This window comes from Lissotriton helveticus, chromosome 4_1 (assembly GCF_964261635.1).
Source record: "Lissotriton helveticus chromosome 4_1, aLisHel1.1, whole genome shotgun sequence".
Taxonomy (NCBI): domain Eukaryota; kingdom Metazoa; phylum Chordata; class Amphibia; order Caudata; family Salamandridae; genus Lissotriton; species Lissotriton helveticus.
This window is the reverse complement of record NC_136063.1, coordinates 57,855,576-57,877,077: the sequence shown is the minus strand read 5'-3', so window position 1 is coordinate 57,877,077 and position 21,502 is coordinate 57,855,576. Positions and strand designations below refer to the sequence as shown.

Sequence of the window (21,502 nt, the reverse complement as noted above, 5' to 3'; positions counted from 1 at the left end):
CAGCCAGACTCTCAATCTGAATACACCTTCTCTGAGCCCTTTCCATCCTAAGTCAACTTTTTATCCACTTATGCCCAGGGATGCGGTGGACGTTTTCAGTGACAGGGTTACTGTAGAACTAAAAGAACTTAACAGAAAGATTCTCAGCAAAACCAAACAAACCAACCATAATAACATCCAATATCATCGGTTGATCAGAAAATTGCAAAGTAATCACGATGTAAATATTAAGAATTCGCATAAGGGAGGCAACACGGTGCTGTGGGTCCTCAGTGACCATGTGGTTGAGGCTGAAAGACATTTGTCTGATGTTTCTTGTTATGCTTTATCTACTCAATTTGCAAAGCATAAGAGTGATGAAACTACACGCAATAAAATCCACAGTTGGCATAGAAAGGGCTTACTGTCAAAGGATGAATCGAAAAGTTTGAATGTAGAACATCCAATCGTCCCCATCCTGTATTTCCTCCCTAAAATTCAAAAGTCGGTTACCCCTGTCCCTGGCCGTCCTATCATTTCCGCTATTGGTAGCATGAATGAGAATATCTCGAAATATGTGGATTTTCATCTCCATCCACACATGATAGATTTACCATCCTTTTTGAAAGATACAACTGATTTTTTGGTAAAAATCTAAAATGTTAACTGGTGTTCCAATTACTTATTTCTAGTGATGGATATAGAATCCTTGTATACTTTCATCAACCATCACCATGGATCAGAGCTGTTAATTACTATCTTGGCAGGCGTGATGTACTCTTTCGGGGTCACAATGAGATGCTGATTGAAATGATCAGGATTTGCCTCACCTCTAATTTCTTCAGATTCCAAAGCAACATCTACCAGCAGTTACGTGGAGTGGCAATGGGTTTGTGCTTCTCCCCCAGTTATTCATGCTTGCATGTTGGCTGGTGGGAGGAGCACATGCTCAGTGTCGCACACAAACACTGGCAGCCGCATATTGCTCATTACTGACGTTACATCGATGATGTTTGCATAATCTGGAGGGGGTCTACTGATGACGCGTTGGCATTTTTAAATCAAATTAACACCAATGAACTCAATCTTAGATTTACTGCCAATATTAACGCCAATTTGGCGGAGTTCTTGGATGTACAGCTGTATATAGAGAACGATGAGCTTAAGACCTGACTTCATCGCAAATCCACAGCGGGTAATTCAATTTTGCATGCCCGGAGAGCCCATCTTATCCACACAATCAACAGTATTCCGTATGGGGAGTTTATCCGAATTTGTCGGATATGTAGTGATAGGGCAACAGCTAATATTTGCTTAGCTGAATCAGTAGAGCGATTCCGTAATAGAGGTTACACCAAGAGAGTCCTGGATCAAGCCCTAAGTAAAGTAAAGTTGCTTGATCGGGAAACTCTACTTACTTCTAATGATCCCATTAAGAACACCAGTGAATGCTCAGTCAGATTAATTACCAGCTACTGTGCCAAAGAAAGGACCATCCGCCGCATTATCTGTGCGGATTAGCCCATTGTTTTGACTGACAACATCTTGGGACCTATTATGCCTAGCTTACCAGCAATTACATTTAGGAGGGCACCTTCTATGCATGATGCCCTAGACAGACCTATGCCTGAGGTTCCATCTAAAAAGTCCTGGCTCAGTAAAAAGGGATTCTTCAAATGTACATCTTGCCGTGCTTGCACCTTTGCGAACAACAGTACCCAATATGTAACAGCATTTAGTGAGGTCACAATCCCTATTCAGGAATATTTATCGTGCAGGTCGGAGTTTGTTATTTACAAACTAAAGTGCTGTAAGGTATATTCTTTCTTCTGTGTAACTATTATACTATATATTCTACTTCATGCTCTTATGTTCCACCAGCTGCATCCTCGCGGGAGAGTGTATCTTCAAACATAAACATGTTTGAAGATGCATCTCTCGTGGACGAACTTCCAGTTAGAGCCACAGCTGTTGTTTCCAGCACTAAGCTGTTGGACTGACTGGAAGGCGGTAGCACTCCCGTGAAGTTGCTGAATCTAACATGGAAATAAATCATCATTTGAATTTAAACCCTATTCTCTTCATCCTTGGTTTTTGGATATAAATAACTACGTTACATTTGGCGACGGGATTGGATTTTACATTATTTTTGGCATCTTCACTAAATCTTTCAAAATTCACTCGGAGTTACGAAGAAATCAATTCGAAGGATTACTTTGTTCTACTGCACATTTTGAGAAAGAAAATTTGCGGACTTACTCACCCCTTGCAACGAATTCAAACGGAGGAAAATTGAAGCTCTTACGTATTTTTGGACGTTTCCTTAATTTCAGTCAGTCCGCTCTTGTCAGGAAACAACGCAAGGTTCGAACGTGATGACATCATCACGCAAGGTAAGAAACCATTTTGAAAGTAATTTGAGCTGAGTTGAAACCGAATTTCATTTTAACTTATAAAGCGTAACGCACACGATTTCTACAGCTTATTTATATGAAATCTGTCAAGATTCAATGCAGAAGCGCTTTCATAACGAAAATTTATATTTATGAATGGTGATGGTTTGCTATACAAAGGAACTTCAAAATCGTATGTAAAAGATTTCATATCTAATACATTGAAGATTTATAAAAGTCTTAAAGAAATTGATTTCAGTAAGGAAATTATAATTATTGACATAACAAAGAAGGAAGCCCGTTACCTGCGTAAAATTGAAAGTACATTAGCATGACAATATATTAAATTGAAAAAGAAACATAATTCTTAACATTTTAAAGAGCTTCAGCATTTTAAAGACATTTAACATTTTAAAGACATTCAACATTTTAAAGACTTTCAGCATTTTAAAGACAATTAACATTTTAAAAACGTTCATCATTTGAAAGACATTTCACATTTTAAAGACTGCAAAATTTAGTTGAAAGCATAGTTTATCGAAGCACATTTACAAACCATATTATTTTCAGAGTTATTTATTTATAACATTTTTAAATGGCTTATAATCAACAGGTAATTATTCTGAACACATTTTTACCTATTAATGGAAAACCTGTGGAACCGTGGAAAACTTGGTTTAAAAGCTTCGAGAATTATTTAGTGGCAATTGATGCTGAGGAATATGGTCCAAAAAGGAAACTCGCTATTCTTTACAGTCACTTGGGGAGAGCTGGTAGAGAAGTGTACGATAACTTACCCCTTGCAATTCCACCTTCAGGAACAGGCGAAGGTTGGAATGTTTACAGAGATGCAATTCAAAGACTTAATAGAACATTTTTGGAACTTCCAAATGTCATTGTGGAACGTTTTAATTTCAGAAAAAGAAAACAAAACCTGGAGGAAAGTGTAGAAGACTTCATTTCAGTTTTAAGGAACATGTCAGCTGATTGTAACTTTGGAGCTGATCTTGACATTTATATCAGGGATCAATTTGTTTATGGTTGTTGCCATAAAAAAATTCAAGAGCGAATTCTAAGTTGCAGGGACCCAACATTGGCTGAGGTGGTTGATATGGCTAAAAGTATCGAAAGGAGCATTGTTTCTTCAAAAAGTATAATGGTTGAAAATGTTTCTCCTGTTAACTTTATGCAGACTGATCTTTCTATTAATGCAGTGTCATTTAAGAATAATATTAGTAAACCTCAACAGAGAGGTAATAACACATTTTGTTTCAGATGTGGATCAACAACACATCTCAGTAACAATCCCATGTGTAATGCTCTAGGGAAGAAGTGTACAAACTGTCAGAAGTTTAATCATTTTTATAATGTATGCAGGGCTAAACCTATTTCACACATTAGGTCTGTGTCAACATTTGAGAATGCTGATCAACATGATCAACATAATGTTTGTTCAGGGTTCGATGTGGTTCCTTTAGAATCTGACATGCAACATGTCAATATTAACACCTTAGATTTACCTTCTCTTTCTAATGAATCTCTACAGGCAGGAATTACTCAACTATAGAAACATTAGTTTGTTTGGGGGCGATTGAGAAACCTAAGAGTTTTAGTTGGAGCACACACTCTGTATCCACAAAATGTATACCAAGACTTGAAAAGAACTTTTCATTTCAAGTAATATCGTAAGATAAGGGATCCCACCTTTTTCTTCCCACATAGCATCAGTGGAATATATGCATGGAGTTTACTTTGACTTTGATAAACTTAAAGTGTATTGTTCTATAAAGATTTCAAATGCCAGTTTTTATTGAGAAAAAGGGATGGTAGTGTAAAAGGACTTCCATGAAAATGTTCATGATTCAAATATTTTCATGATTATAACTAAAATAATATTTTAATTTTCCTCATGATATATGTTCACAATTTTATTTAGGTACACCCCATGATTATCATCATAACATCCTTCTTTTTCCTGTTTCTCATTCCACATCATCATTAGAAAAGTTATCTACTCACAAAATCCAAAGATTTTCATATGCCTCACCTTCTTTCATTGTTTACCAATTTTATTTTGTTAATATAGGAAAGGAGATGATGTAAAATATAGTTTTTCTTTATTTTATTTTAGAACATAATGCCTTTGTTATATAATGAGTTCTATGACATTTACGCTCTGCATGAAATGTGTTCTATGACATTCACACTCTCCATGTTCATTACAATGTTTCCTGTTGAACTCAAGGGCTAATTGTAATTATGTTTGCGAAAACCTTGTAAGCACAAGGTGGTTAACCTGAGCACTCCTGTATGCTTGAATAAGCAGCAAAGTAATCCAATAATGTTCGAAAAAAGTGTTATTCACTTTTTCACATTAAATTAGTCTTTTCACCATGTTATACAAGGTGCTCCTCGTGTATCATTCATTTTTGTGAAATATTCCAAGAATTCAAATTCAGTAAGGTGGCATCAAATGCATATATCTTCACCCCGATGCATTTCGAGCCAAAAGGCTCTTCGTCAGGGGGTATGAAACTGTAAATGAGTAAAGAGAGACTATATCAGTCAGGAGCCGGAAATGTGAGAGAGATAAGTAGCTGACAGTCTTGTGTGAAAAATATGTGGAAACCACAGAACTATGGGTGCTACATTTCATGCCTGTGCTCTAAAAAGAAAAAGTGTAATCAAATGGTCATCCGGGTTCATGTGAAGAAAAGACGAGGTGAGTTTTAAATAATCAGCGAGTGTACAAAAGAGACCAAATAACGGAACTGGCGTGGTGATGTGCTCAGTGTTACGATAAATCTCCTACTCTGTAAACCAAAGGGATACCACCGTCACCGTAAAAAATGTGCTCTTATAGAATAATGTGATATTGAAATCTAGTCATCGTAAAGTGTGTGGCGAAGTATTTAGCAAAAATATGCCCGAGTTATCTTACCGCGTGTGTCATGCGGGAACGGCTGTGCTGAAGAATAACGGCTGACAGACGCCATCTAGTAAATGCATGCAAGTGCTTCAGAACCCGCGTGTGCGTTTAAGATGAATGTCAGAGGCAATAAAAAGAGGACAGAGCGAAGGGTAAAGATTGTGAACATAGACAAGAGACCACTATCAACAAACCCCTAAGGGCTGTAAAAAAACGTGACTACGAGCAAGGTAACAAAGGCGCGTGATGCTTGAAAAGGAAAAAGGAAACGGTTTGAAAAATGAAAAAAGAAGATGGCAAACTGCACCAAAAAATAAGAGACAGCCTGGGATAAGTTGTGTAGAAACAATGTGTGAAAGATCACGGAGGTCTAAGAGAATATATCAAATGAGACAGAAAGAGCATGAGTGTAGCAAGGTGAAAAATAAAAAATTAAATCAACATTACAAAAATGGCAAGTGTTACAAAAATGCAAAGATACAATAATGCATGCGCAAGAGGTTGAATAGCCAGCTGATCAAGTGTTCATAAAGTCAAATGGGAGTATCACAGAAAGCTGCTAAATTCCAGACGCTCATTGAGTCCTTGTGGCACAATCGTTCCCAATTTGAAAATCCAAATATAGTTCCCTTTGTAATAGATGTTTCTTTGGGTCCATGCCCTCTGGTTTCGTAACACTTTCTAGGACCAGAAATCGAATTTGACTGTTCGTATGGTTTTGTTGCGTAAAATGTGCTGACACACAGGATTTTGGATTCTTATTTCTGATGTTACTCCTGTGTTCATTTAGGCGTGTTTTTATTTTACGCTCGGTTTTACCAACATATGGTAATCCACACGGACACTTTAAGAGGTATACCACATTAGTGGAGTCGCAAGTGGCGTTGGTTCTCAATGAAATCGATTTTCCGGAACTCGGATGATTAATGTTTGTTCCTGGGATGATATTGTGGCAGTTTTGACAATTGTGGCATGGAATGGTTCCTTTGTATATTGTAGGGTCAATCTTACGAGTTCTGATGAGTGACCGTAGATTTCTGGATCGTTGGTAAGCAAATATGGGCATGTCATTAAAGATGTTGTTGAAATCAGGTTCTACTTGCAATATTTGCCAATGGGTTTTGATGGTTTGTTTGATCAAATGACTCTTTGTGGAAAATTTGGAAACGAACACATTGGGTTGAGTGTCCCCAGTCGTTCTAGTCTTGGGTTGCAGTAATGTGGCACGGACAATGGATGTCACTCTTTGGTGCGCAGTACTGATGATCCTGTGTGGGTAACCTCTTTTCGAAAATTTCTCCATAATGGTAGAACTGTCTTGTGCGAATAAGTCTTCCGTTGAAGATATTCTTTTGGCCCTGAGAAGTTGTGAGAATGGTAAGTGTGTTTTCAGGCTAGATTGATGAAAGCTAGAATAATGTAAATAATTGTTCCGGTCCGTAGGTTTGGTGTATATTGATGTTTCAAGTTTGTGTGCTTTCAAAGTGATGTTCACATCCAGGAAGGCGATGGTAGTGTTGTTAAAATTGTGAGTGAACTGAATTCTTTCATCAATGTTATTCAGATGGGTAATAGCCAAAGTCAGTTGTGCTTCCGTGCCTGTCCAAATTAAAAAAATGTCATCAATGTAACGATGATAAGTCTGCAAGTGGTTTTTCCAGTGGGGTACTGATAGAATGTGATCATTTTCAAAATCCTGCATGAAAAGATTGGCATATGCAGGTGCGGCACAGTTGCCCATGGCTACTCCGGATAATTGACTGTAGAATTTGTTGTTGTATCTGAAATAGCTGTGCATCAAGGTAAATTTAATGAGTTCCATCAAAAAAACTTGCAAGTTGTGTGGTTTGTCAGTTTTGAGTAATGCCGCCTCTGCTGCCTGTATTCCTAGGTTATGCGGAATGGAGGTGTAAAGCGAATTTACATCTATGGTACACAGCAGAATTGGTATGTTTGGGTCATTCATCACCTGGCTGAGTTTAGCTAGGAAATCTGTGGTATCTTGTAAGAAACTGGCCATTTGTTTCACGGAAGGTTGTAAATGACGATCAATGTAAGTACCAATCGGTTCATGGATTGAATTTATTGTGCTGACGATGGGTCTGAATGGTGGTTGTGTCGGATGCTTGTGAATTTTGGGAATCATGTATAGATATGGAACACTGGGGTGGCTTTTGATGAGATAGTTGCGGTCTTTGGTGGTGATAGTTCCAGTCGATACTGCTTTATCAATGATTGTCTGGAGGATGGCAGCGTATTCTTTCGTCGGATCCGAATGCATTTCCATGTAAGTGTTGGTCTCTGTCAAATGTGTATGTACACTGTTCAGGTAAAATTGAGTGTCCATGATAACCAAGGATCCGCCCTTATCAGCTGGGCAGATCATGATGTTTTCATTGGTAGCTAGTTGGTTCAATGCAATTTTTTCTTGTTTAGTTAGATTTTGTTTGTGACGTATTGGCATTTTCCGAATCTTTTCTAGATCTTTTTGTACCAAAGCTTCAAATAGGTCCAAAGTCTTGTGGCTCACTGGGGCCATAAATGTACTTTTGGGGCGCAAATCCAAAATTGTATGCTCCTCAGTGGTAGGATGAGTCGGACAAACATTGGAAAAGAAATGTCTTAGGAGTAAATTTCGCATACATTTATACAGATTAGTTTGGATTTCCAAGTCGTTCATGTTATAGGTGGGAACGAACGAAATCCCTTTTTGTAAGACTTTGTTTTGGGTAGAGGAGATGGTGGTGGGACGTTGTTGCTCTGTTGTACTGTGTTCTCCGGGATCTCCAGTTGCATCTGTGCCTACCCCTACAAAAGGCACCGGTCCAGTGCTTTGAGTTGTAGGTTGACTGGTTGATGCTGTACTTGAGGATGGTTGACTGGTAAAGGCATCTCCTTGTTGGTGTGTAGTTGGACGGGGTGGTTGTCTTCCTTCTTGTCTGAATTGGCGAGAACGGGTGGAATTGTAATTATCCCATTCCCTTAAGGTCTAGAGATAGGTTAACCTCACTACCTTCAATTTTGTTATTATTATAGGAGGGAGATGATGTAAGGTATAGTCTTTCTTCTGTGTAACTATTATACTATATATTCTACTTCACGCTCTTATGTTCCACCAGCTGGATCCTCGCGGGAGAGTGTATCTTCAAACATAAACATGTTTGAAGATGCATCTCTCGTGGACGAACTTCCAGTTAGAGCCACAGCTGTTGTTTCCAGCACTAAGCTGTTGGACTGACTGGAAGGCGGTAGCACTCCCGTGAAGTTGCTGAATCTAACATGGAAATAAATCATCATTTGAATTTAAACCCTATTCTCTTCATCCTTGGTTTTTGGATATAAATAACTACGTTACAAGTGCACCTGCAATCTTGAATACATAGGGAGTACTAAACTCCCTGTGCATAAACGCATTTTGCAGCACATAAGGGCGATTGTGAACTCTGACTCCAACTACCCGGTTGCGAGACCTTTCAAGGCTGTCCATAATAACCAACTAAAGGACCTTGAATATACTGTCTTATGTTCTGTTCCACATCCCAGACAGGGTGGGAACCATGAAAGATTGTTAAGACAGAAAGAATCCCACTTTATTCTATCTCTTGATACCAGAGCCCCCAATAGATTAAATTTAACGGAAGACTTACATAATTTCCTCTAAATACAACACATAGGTCTCTATTGTATCTTTCTTAACAAGCTTTAAGTAACTTAAAAATGCTGAACAAGAACTACTTGCATCTTTTATAAGGTGTATGACCTTTAGCTTGAACATTAGCCTCTTAAGTGCTGCGCCTATACCAACGGCCGACGGCACCACTACCTCGGGAGTGCTGCCGTCGGCCGTTGGACGTTCCAACTGCACCTGCGCAATGGAACGTTCAGCACTGGAGCTGGACGTTCCAAAGCAGCTAAGGTGTTAGAGGTATTACTCTCTCTGCATGTTAGTTTCTCTGATTGTTATTAATGTACTAATATCTACCTTTCAAATCAATGTATATTTTTCCTTATGTTCCCTCATTTGTTGATTGATCATTTGAGGAATAATCAATCAATAACAATTCTGTTTCTGTTTTTGCACATAATTATGTTGCCAGCAATCAGGAAATGATAAGTGTTTTCTTTTCAGTTGTCTCCCAAGCTGTAGACACATATTTTTTTTAAAATATATGTTTTTGTATATTTTCACTCTACTTTTGAATCATGAAATCAATTCCTCCGATGTATATAGTACTGATGCACTTTTTCTTGGATAATACTAACGCCGCGTCTAGTTGACCATATATATAAACTTGGTTGTTTTTTGGCAAGAAAAATTCCTCTGATCACACAATTTTTTTTTTTTCGATTTTTTACCAATTGCATTTTGGAGAGTGAACTAGTATGTATTTCAGAATGGTTATTCTAGTATGGATTGTATAGTTATTTCTTGACACTTGTCGTTATTTTGTACCATTTTACTCCTCCAATTTGTATCGTTTTGACACTTGTCTTAACTTTATTGCTATTTGCACAAAAAGATTTATTTGTCGTGGTTTTCTCATATTAATTGGCCTTTTTACATTTTGCTGTCCATATGTAAGCGGCACTTTTTCGATAGTATGTTTTCCATTTCTTTCACTTTAGAGGTGTGTCTTTAAATTTCTTTTGACCTACTTTTGTGTTTACTATAAATTGGTAATGCATTCTGGGGCGCATCATGTGACCAAGCTCCCTTGTGGGGCAAACGCGTCATGGATTGACATTAAGGGGCCGATTAGGATGGCGGTTTTTCCGCATCCTCCGGGCCGGCGGAAGTGTCCGCCGGCCTGGAGGATGCGGAAAAACCGCGGCGGAGACTCCAAAGACCCACCGCCAAATTAGGATGGCTGGTGGGTCTGGAATTCCGTCCGCCGCTTTTCCGCCGCGGTCGGCTTCCGACCGCGGCGGAAAAGCTATAACATGGCAGTTGGTGTCTATGAGACACCGTCCGCCATATTATGATGTTTGTGTAAATATGCTTTTCCACGGCGGCTTTTCCGCCATGGAAAAGCATACGGACATTCACTTTGGGGGCCCGTTGTGGGCCCCCTGGGTGAATGGGGGGTGGGGGGTGCACATGGGGGGTACCTATGGTACCCCCCAGCATTTGCGTACACAAAGCAGCAGGCACCGTGCGGTGCCTGCCGCTTTGTGCATGTAAATGCAACACATGCATTTTTAACATTGCGGCGGGTGCAGCTTGAAGCTGCACCCGCCGCAATGTTAAAAATAGAGGATGAGACCGCCACCCTGGCGGTCACATCCTAATTGCCATGGAGGGACCGCCGCTGCCCATGCGGACGGTCCCTCCTACTCAGGGGTGGCGGACGGACGCAAGTCCGTCCGCCATCCTAATCGGCCCCTAAGTCTTTATTTTCCTTGTGAATACATTTGTGAATACATTTTCACTCTGCTTTTCACTTGACAACTGCCTACCGTGTCCTGATTGCTGCGGGTGTTGGAGGTGATTTTTGAGGTCTTCAACTGGTTTTCCCTCGCTGTGCATTGACAAACAGGAACATTGTCTAATATATATATATATATATAATGTCTATGCACATGTATTTCAAGTCCAATCCAAAAGCTTCAAATACTCCAGAGATGAAATAACAGATGTCCCCAGCAAATACATTATGATAATGAGTGAAAATGTATTCCCGCACAGGCATTTAAGAGGGGTGATAAGGTTGGGGAAGGTTACAGCTCGAGAGAAGTGATCAGGCTTCAATCTGCTATCTAACGGTGTGGTGCATTCATCCTTGTACTTCCACAAATTTCTAAGTAGTTGAGGGTCATTTCCAGATATTAGGCAGCTTATATATGAGAACCCTGCGTTAGTTTTGCACAACATAAAGTGGTACATGTGTGACAAGAGTCTATCAGATTTATGAAGCCGCACAAACCCACCCTGCACCTACATATATAGTTTCTGTACCACATTGGCCTGTAGAACTGAGTTCAAAAATGCACGTTTTTGGTTTATCAAATGTGACATATGCCATTGGGTAGTTATAATGAAAGCAGCAATAATAGTAAAAAAAAACTTTTGGGCCAAATACATCTCAATTAGTGTTTGGAAAAGTAATTACAGGCCTGATTTATAGTTTGAGAGACAGGTTACTCCTTCACAAACATGACTGATATCCCATCCTTCTTATTGCAAGTGTATTTTATCCTATTGCATATGTACAATAAGATGGAATACATGTCACATTTCTGACGGTATACCTATCTGCCCAACTTTAATTAAGGCCCTACTGCTCCACGGTGGTCCAAAACGGTGACATGACTTGCTGGGAATTCTGGCACAGACAGGCTCAACGTTTCCAATGTTTGTTGACCTCGTATTTGTGTTGCAAGCCTATAGAACGATTCATGCATCTGGTTTCCATCAGCAGCATGGACATTCAGGAGTAAGTGCACCTCACACCAATGCACTTAAAAATGTTTGTGATGCAGGCCCATACATTTTATTATGAGCAGTAGGGTTGTATAGATCATGATTTATGACTTCAAATGATCTTCGATCTTATTAGTGGGAAACAGGTATTGGAGTATAATTTAGTGACCAGCGGGGCCCAAAGATATCCCCAAGGTCACAAGCATCTAATTGCCCTGTGCCTACTGCTTCCTTAAAGCACATGAAACTGCTGCTGGTCATTTTCAAGCTGCCAGGGCACAGCTCCCAATTCAAGTTAGGTCCCAGCCATGAGCTCCAAGTTCAGATTTGGGAATGATATCTACTTTTAAGAACCAAGGTGTTGGAGTGTTGAGACACATCACCATGATATAGTGCTAGGAAAGGAGATGTGGTGCTAAAAGTAAGAGCCAGGCTATTGTTTGATTGTTCTGTCAGTACATTGAGCAGTAAACACAAATGGGTATATTTACTAAGATTTGGTGCAGTGTTGCCATCATAAAAGTGGTGCACAATGGCAAACATTTTTGATAAATTAGCCTGAAAGTTATACAAAGCAATGCCTAGCAGTGATTTGCATTATTTAGCATTAATGGGGCATTCCATGGGTAATAAATGGCTGTTCCCTTCAACAACACATTTTTTTCACGACAAACCTGATCTAATGAAAAAAAAAAGAAGACAGGATTTTGCAGCTAAAACTAACACCTTTTTTTAATTAGGCGCTGTCAATAAAAAATGCTTTTGTTTCTCCTTTCATTTCCCATCTTGCTTGTGTGCTGAACTGTGCAACACAGATACAAAGTAGGAAAGGTTTCAAAGATAGTCTAATCACAGTGTTTAATACTGGAAGGGTACTCTTTCGAAGATGGTGGCTGGTCACTCAGCAGAGTGAGCTCTAGTAAACTGACCCTGTACCCCCCAAGGAAGAATGCGGTGCAGAATGGAGAATGGAGATAAATAACTAGCATGAATCAGGAATGCTGTGGGAGCTACTTATATTGTGGTGTTTTGTGGCAGGCGGCCCATGACTCTTTCACTTTTACTCCCGTTTGATTCTGCGTCAGCATGAGGAGTCCCGCAGCGGTCGGCTGCAGGACAGGATTGGATTATAATAGAGGAAAGGATGCCACTGAAGAACACTAGGAGTGGAAAGACTCGCGGTATAGGAAATAATACCACGCCGAGCAAGCTCCCAGATACAGCCCAGGACAAACAACGACGTAGAGTGGCTGAGGACAGTGGTAGTCAGTCATGCACTGCCGGCAGTGGGAAAAGAGTCACCCCCGCAATTTTCATGCTGGCCAGAAAGGTTAATAAACTAGATCAGGGACAGGACACCATTGAGGAAGCAGCCCCCATGGCAGTCTCAGCAGATGTGAGCCAGGAAAATATACGGCTTTTGGGACAGAACATGGAGAATATGGAGCTAGGGGAGGAGGTTCATTCTCCAGGCAGCCCCTTACAAAACGATGGGTCGAATGCACAAGAAGGGCAGGCTTTGGTGCAAAACATCATGAGTGGGACATTGCCAGATATGCGTCAGCAGGCAAGAGTCAAGACGTAGGGGTCTTAAGTGCACCTGAGAACAGGCTGTCAGTAATAGATGGCAATGATGGTTTAAAAGATGGTTTAAACCCGATGGCGACGGATATCGAGGGTCCCTTTTATTCACTCTCGGATCATTCCAACTCATCAGGGGAGGAATCACTACAGTTGTCTGATGATCCTCTAGGCACAACAAATAGGCGGTGGAGTGGAACTAGTAGTATAAGTCAGGAAGAGAAGACCCCTGGAAAGCCTAATAGGATATCTAGCTCCGGGACAATACGTAAAAAAACATTACCTGCAATGTTATCTATACCACAATGGCCTGCCGTCCCTGGACAACTCCCAGGGGAACAGCAGCAGTGTGAGGATGCCAACTATGGGAGTATACTAGAAGGAGGGTGCCTGAGACATGATCATCAGAACGCCGAGGCAAAATTTCGCTATCAGTGATAAATGAAACAATGTCGCACAGAGAAGAATGTTGGGTGGAAAGCCAAAAAATCAAAGGCGCTTGTATAAAACTACACCAACAAAAAATAGCAGTAAGTCAACACAACTAAAATATGTATCTGTATGTGAACCTTGATATATACAAAGGCAGAAAGTGAAATCTTGCCTGTGGAACTTCATCCAAATGTACGAGTTCCCATCAGTCAACTAACGAGACCGCCCTTCATCATCTGGGGACCCTCACGCTTAGAAGGTCAAGTACCCACAATAGATTGGCAGGTGTTGTAAGCCTAATCTATACCAAACATATCATTAGTGGATGAAAAGGGAAGGTAAAAGTGTCTGTAGATGACTGAGTAGCAGTGCCAAAGAAAAGAGTGAAAGTGAATCAGTGAACAATAAGGAAAGATTATGTTAAGATTGGGTAGTGACAGGGGAAAAAAAACATTTATTCTGTACCCCTTCAATCCCAGGTCAATAAAAACAGTGCAAGTAGTAGTGTAACAAATAACTACAAGGAAGTATCTGAGGTCGACATGTTTCTGCAGACAACCGGAGCCAGGTGGTCTCCTGCTGCTTCTTCAGGACCATTAATGCTACTGCCAATGATAAAAAGAAATAATATCACCTTAAACGCGATCTGTTACCATCTTCCTGACTTTGTGGCAGGAAGGAATAGCCCCACCTCACCTGGCTTCAGCTCAGGTACTTGGAGCACCGCTCTCTCCGTCGGTACCCCGGACGTCCCTCTGGGCTGTCTGTTGGGGAGGGAGGTGTATAAAACTACAGAACTGAATGCGGTGGGTGGCTAAATCCTGTTCAGAGATCACAAAAAGTATTTCTGAAGCTGAGAATCGAATTTCCACTATTAAAGACAAAATGGTTATACAGAAAGCAGCCACGGATGCAGTGACGACGCAGAGGAATTAAATATCCTAAAAGCTTGAGGACATAGAAAACCGCCCCCGGCGTAATAATTTAAGAATTCATGGTGTTCCTGAAAGGGTTGAAGGCTCAGACCCCAGGAAGTATTTGGTGAAACTTTTTACCAAAGCCTTCCCGGAACTGACACAGTGGATATGGGACATGGAGATTCAACATGGCCATCGGTTCCCCTTCCGGGTGAAGAATCATGTGGGATCAAACTAATCTAATACGAGACATAGAGCTATTCTGATATGTTTATTCTAGCTTCTGTCAAGTCAGGCTCTATATGACCTGGCCAGGCCTAATAGACAGGTAAGAGCGGCAGGAATCGAGTTTTTTGTTCTTCTAGATTTTTGCCATGCTACGGTGGAAAAAAGGTGACAGCTACAGCAGTTAATTAGTCCCTTTCAGGACAAAGGCACACAAGCATTTCTTTTTCAAACCAGCTAAATTTAAAATAATATATAAAGATGAGATTTTTTACATCTGAGCTAAAAGCCAAAGAGTATTTACAAGAAATTAAGCCCTAGAGAAAGGAATGTTTGTAGTCTTCTAGGTTCATGCTAAACTGTGTTTTAGATTTTTGTTTATGGCTATCCCCATATTAATGTTAATTGTTTTTTTCAAGTGTATTTGTTTAATAAACACGGTTTGGGGGTATTGATGAACTGGGGGGATAAGGGGGATAGGTGTTCTTTACGAAGCTCTCCATCACTGAAGACTGCTGGGTCTACCAGCCTCTAAGCTGGGGAGGGTAGGAGGGGTGCCTTCGCTGGTAGAGGAGGCAGTCGAGGGGAGGAGGGGTAGGCTGTCGGTATGGGGAGGGGGGAGGCCACCACAGGAGGTGGGGAAGGAAGGGTAAAATTTGTAAAAAAAGCCAGTAGCTAGTGCAGAACTTATAAAAGGGAGAGAGATGTTGTTAAGAGAGAAAGGGCGTGTTTTCTGTAGTACTGAACCAGGCTAAAATGGCACCTTTATTTGTATGTACATTTAATGTGCAAGGCCTTAATGAAATGGCCAAACAGCAATGAGTGGCATGAGAAATTATGAATATGTCTCCTGATGTGGTCTGTCTCCAAGAGACCCACGTTCCATGGACTAAATATAACCTACCAAAGAAGTTGGGGTATGAGCTTCTGGTTTGTACCTCTGTACCTTTCAAGGTACTACCACCAGAGGCATCGCTATCCTCGCCAAGAATAATTTATAAAAAAAACTCAAAATCTAGCGGACAAGTATGGCCACTGGGCTATGATCAAGGGTGTAGTGGCTAATGAGAAATGTACAAAATGTTCTGTATATGGCTCTAATGTTGATGAAACCCAGGTATTGAATATTTGAATATAGAATTGGCTGCCTGGCCAACTCCCTTGATATTGACGGGGGACTTTAACATTCAATTGGGAGAAGTGACCCTTGGGCCCTGGGGAGGTACATATCATGGAGATAAATAATATGGCAGGAAACCTATGGTTTTTAAAGCCTTACAACAGCTTATTTACGAACATGGCTTATTTGATGTATGGCCTAGGTTGAAACATCCAGATCCAGGATACACACAGTACTCCTGTCCACATCAAAAGTTAGCCAGGTTAGATTATTTTTTTGTAAACAAAACTTATTTAATAGACCCACATATACAGCTTTCCCTGAATTACCTTGGATCATAACCCTGTTCTTTTAAAACTTACAATTTATGGTCTGGCACGCTCCTGAGGAATATTTTCCTTTGACAGGAAGTTATTATTAAATTAAGAAATTATTTGTCATATACAACAATGGTTAACCGAATTTTTACCCATAAATGGAAACTCCACCAAATGTGAAATAGTGTGGGATGCTATGAAAGCAGGACTCAGGGGAGAGATATTGAGCTTTGGGTTACATGTACAAAAACAACTTGGGCAGCATCTACTGATCGATAAGTTACAATGTCCTGAATACGCATTGATAGAGGCGGTTAAGGGGACACTACACAGGAACAAACTGAGGCTGCAAGCTGTAAAACCAGGATACATGAGGAGTGGGCCAAAGACAGAGCAAATAAATATAATCTTTTCAGGAGAGAGTGTTATGAGTTTGGCGAGGCAACTGGTAGATGATTGGCCAAGATAATTAGATGTAAGAGGCTAAAAATACCATTAAAGCAATTGAGGATTCGATGGGGAATATAGTAGCAACACCAGAGGTGCGTTTGACCGTGTCTCCTGGGAATTTTTATAGGCAACTATGAGGTGGCAGGGGTTCGGAACCTGATTTGTCCAGGCTGTTACAACTATGTATACATCCCCAAATGCGTAGGTCTGTGAGCTGGGACTTGAATTGAACCCCATAGTAATATCAAGGGGTACCCGACAGGGCTGACCCTGCTCTCCTTTTGTTTTTTGCGTTATATACTAACCCACTCCTAAACTTACTGAAATATAGGCTAAATACACAACTAAAGAGCCTCAGACAGGAGCCGGTTAATATATTAGCATACGCAGATGATATAGCAATAGTTTTGCCGGACCCTGACACCAAATTGGTAGAGACAGAACAACAAGCATTAATTTATGGGATGAGTTCAGGCTACAAGTTAAATTTGTCCAAGACATAGGTTATATGTACAGACCAAGCACACTTTAATGATCCGAACGCATCTGTGGGTGCATTTGAATGCGTGCCTTGAAACGATGGTTCTGTCCATTTGGGATCCTATGTTACGCAAGACTAAAAAGGAATTAGATAGGTTGAAAGGCCTACACTTGTCAATGCTGGGAAGATGTAATGTCTGGAAAATGAATATTCTCCCAAAGGTCCTGTATTTTTCAGGGTGGTCCCATTAGAAATTGCAGGGAAACAGATTAAGAAATTACAATCTATATGTAGTAGCTTCTTGTGGGCCCAGGGTAAACGCGCCCAAGCTGTGAAATTTGTGACCCTTCCGCGACTATGAGGAGGTTGGGTGGTTCCCAATTTTCAGTATTAATATTGGGCATGTTTACTACAACATATGGGAATCTAATTAGTTGGGGAGAACAAGGAAAATGTAGATGAAATAAAGCATATTTTCCAGTTATTATTGGATTCTAAAGCAATGAGAAGTTTTTGTAAGATTCTTGAGCCCCGCTATCACAAAAAAAAACACATTTCATGGTGGTCCAGGCCGCCCATAAGGCTTGGCTTCAGATTCAGAGATATCTGCAGATTGGTAGGAATAATTATTACCCCCTCACGGAATCTCCACCTCTACTTCCCTCTATTTTTTCAGTTGGTATTATGAATAGATGGAGATGTAAAGGCATTCAGATTCTAGGAGACTTAGTAGACAGCTGTGGTGTTAGGACATACACTTTGTTAATGTCTAAGTATGATCTCCCTAAAACAGACTTTTTTAAATACCTGCATATTCATGACTAGTTGATTAAAAGAGGAGATGTTTAACGCCTAGCACAGAAAAATAATTTACTAGATGTAGTAAAGGGACGGGGGAGGATCAGAGATTTACACCAACCACTTATTGAATAACAAAACAATGATGTAGAGGAACATAATGCTAAATGGAATACCAGGCTGCCCCTCTGAGGAACTATCCTACAAGAATCTATTATATTAGCTGATACATTTTTAATCTCCTCTAGTCTCAAAACTCAACAGTACAAGATCATGTTTCATTTGTATTTCACACCTGCAAAAAATCATTGCTGGGGTGTGGGGTGAATGAAGATAAGTGTACTCGGTGTGGGATGGATCAGGTAGATATAGTCATATGTTCTCTAGATGTTGAGAACTGAAACAATTAATTAATATGATGCAGACCTTCTTGATGGTATTTACAGGGGCACAGATAGTGATAACCCCTACAGTTATGTTACTGGGGGTATTAGAAGATGGTGTGCTAGCAGAGGGAATGTATACATTCACATACTTAATTCATATTGCTGTTGCAGTGGCTAGACTAAGTATAGCATCACTGTGGCGGCAGAAAGAACCCCCCACCTTTGAAATGTGGAGAGGAAGGTTGTTTGCTATATGTAAACTGGAAAGTAGCCTTTATGCCATCAAAGGGTTACAGAAACTGAGACTGGGTATTAAAGATCTGGGGCTTTTATTGAGCACTTAACATCTGCAATACATTAAGATGGTACTCGGAAGGCCGATATCCGATATTACTCATATTGGTGTCACCTCCTGGAAACTTGCTTTATATACTAATTTTTATAGAGAATGGAGGAAGTATATGATTTGCTTTTTGGTTTAATTTTTACCTGTATGTTTTTGGGGTGATCAAATTGTGTAATGCTCTATGTCTTCCTCTTTGTTTTGTTATAATTCTCCTGAATTCATGGTTTATGTATACGTTTTCTGCAAATGGCTACTTGCTAAAAAATAAAATAAATAAAATAAGGAAGGGTACCCTTTCTGTACAAAACCTATTGCAGACACTATGTACTACGGTGAAAAGGTGTATGCGCGAGCGTTAGGGAGATCGAAGGATACTACCATATCTCTTTGGATATTTTGCCATTCTGCTCTCTCCCTTTCATTCAACACTGCATTTTTTGTTGCTGAGATGTGTTGCCTGAGCCTTTAGTAAATATACCCAACTGTCTTGGATAGAGCGAAAGTAGGGCTAATAGACCTCAGGACACACGAAAAGTGGAAGACTAACGGTGCCTAAAACTTTTTATCTACTTACATTTATGTTTTTTGTTATGATTATGCACCTTTTTGTCAAGAAACAAATATGACATATTGAAAGGTCTTACGTTAAAAAAAAATGTTTTTTGTTTTCTTGCATTCTTTCTGTCTATATAGGAAGAAGTTTTATTGTAGCCTTCACTGAAAATTTGATAACTCCAGCCACCCTCGCACTACAGCTGAGCAGTTATGATGAGCCGTGCATGGTGCAGGTCACAGTCCCCTTTCCACTCTACAATGAGACTGTGCTCTTGACGAAGAACAGCACAACAGAGGTGGTCTTTCCTACAAGCTACATGCTCACTGCAGGTGAAAGGTCAAGGAAGCTAGTGACGGTGAGCTCAGATGCAGATATTTCAGTCATTGCGTTTAACACAGCTTCCGCCACTGCTGATGCCTTCGCCTGCCTCTCCGAACAAGAGTTGGGCACCGAATACTTTGTTTTCACATCCGTAAGTGGGCTTGGGAACCATTTTGCTGTTGGCAATGGCCAAGATGTTGAGACTCAAGTCAATATTACAGTGTCCGGCTCCTTACTCGTTGATGGAACGAGATATGAAGACAAACAGATGGTCACCATTAACCTGGCTCCACAGGAGGTCATTCTGCTCAGTGATGCTAATGACCTGACTGGCACCAGAGTTGTTTCTTCAGCACCTGTGGCTGTTTTCAGTGGTAGTAAATGTTACAACTCACCGCCCAGTTTCTGTGACACTTTAATCGAACAGCTATATCCTGTGAAAAGTTGGGGGCAACAATTTGTTGTATTCCCACTGATGACTAAAGAAGTGAGAGACCGTATTATTATCATCCCTGCAAGACCAAACACCACAGTCACTCTTCGTACTGAAAACACCACACTACAGTACAGCCTTCAGCCTGGTTCTCACGTCACCGTGGACTTACAAACAGGGATGCTTGTGTATGCGACCAAGCCAATCATGGTGGGATATCTCTTCCAGGGGGGCTACAGTTCATTACCATTCATATTCGATCCTTTCATAGCAACTGTTCCACCCAGCAACTTTTCTAGGAGATACTACAAGTTTGTTACCAAAGCATTTTTTAACAACTCCCTATTTATTGTGTCTCGCTCATCCTCATCCTCATCCGACTTTCTTCTTGACTACAGACCCCTAAGTGATAATGTACAGACCGTGTGGCACCTGGAAGGCTTCACAGGTTGGGAAGTGAATTTAGGGAAAATCGGTGGGCAACATGAAATTTCCCATCAATCTGAGACATTTGGAATTTATGTATATGGAGTTGAACGTGCTATATCTTACGGATATTCACTTGGCCAAACTGAGTCATTTTCAGGTATTGAACAATTACTTTTTTATATTTGCCATTTTTTAAAAATTTCTGATGAAGTTTGATCTCTGAAAATATTGAGTTTGTATGCACGTTGTATGTATGTGCATTTTTAAAGCACAACGCTATCTAGAGAGCTATCTAGAAAGGAAAAGAGTGCAGAATATAAGTCAGAGCCCACAATATGATTCAGGATCTTTTACAAGAAGCAGAATGTAGAGGGAGGTTATGGATGTCAATTCACCAAAATTCCTGGGGTAGCAAATGCCTCTTTAACTTCACTTTCACTCACACATATGTTTATATATACACACACATCCACATATACACACACACTTTGCCCACACATGCACACACATACATGTGTAGCCATCCTTGTGGGGACTATGTGTGAATACCTGCCTTGTGGGGACTAACCTTTCCCAATGTTTTTAAAATACACTATTAACAGAAAAATGTTAAGAAAAAATTCATGATACAGGATCCTGCTTCAATATTGCAAATATATTGTTATTTAATCGTGTGCACAGCACCATCCTTGTGGGGACTAGAACATGTGCTACGATCCTTGGGGGGACCTAGTCCGAAACACTATTTGTGATTGAATACAGTCGAATGTACATGCTAAATGTTTATCTTATCAACAATATACACAAACAACATTATAATCTATTCCTATATGAATTGCTGCATATATACTAGGCTTATACATTAAAGACAGATTCTGTTAATGTGCCAGAAAAAAGCTTTAATCAACCTATTTATTAGTACTTAAAATCTTAGGAGATAAGGGAACTAGCACAAAGAAATTAACATATGGAACTAAGGAATATGGTC

At 40.2% G+C, this 21,502-nt stretch overlaps 1 protein-coding gene across 1 annotated transcript in view; it reads left to right on the top strand.

The window, feature by feature from the left end:
* The window catches only part of LOC144827855 (uncharacterized), a 237,089-nt gene extending 216,359 nt beyond the window's left edge, over positions 1–20,730 (top strand). Inside the window, exon 5 of the mRNA XM_078686020.1 lies at positions 19,469–20,730. Within this exon, the coding sequence (XP_078542146.1) occupies positions 19,469–20,730 (1,262 nt within the window). The remainder of the gene's footprint in view (positions 1–19,468) is intronic.
* Positions 20,731–21,502: the final 772 nt, after the last annotated feature.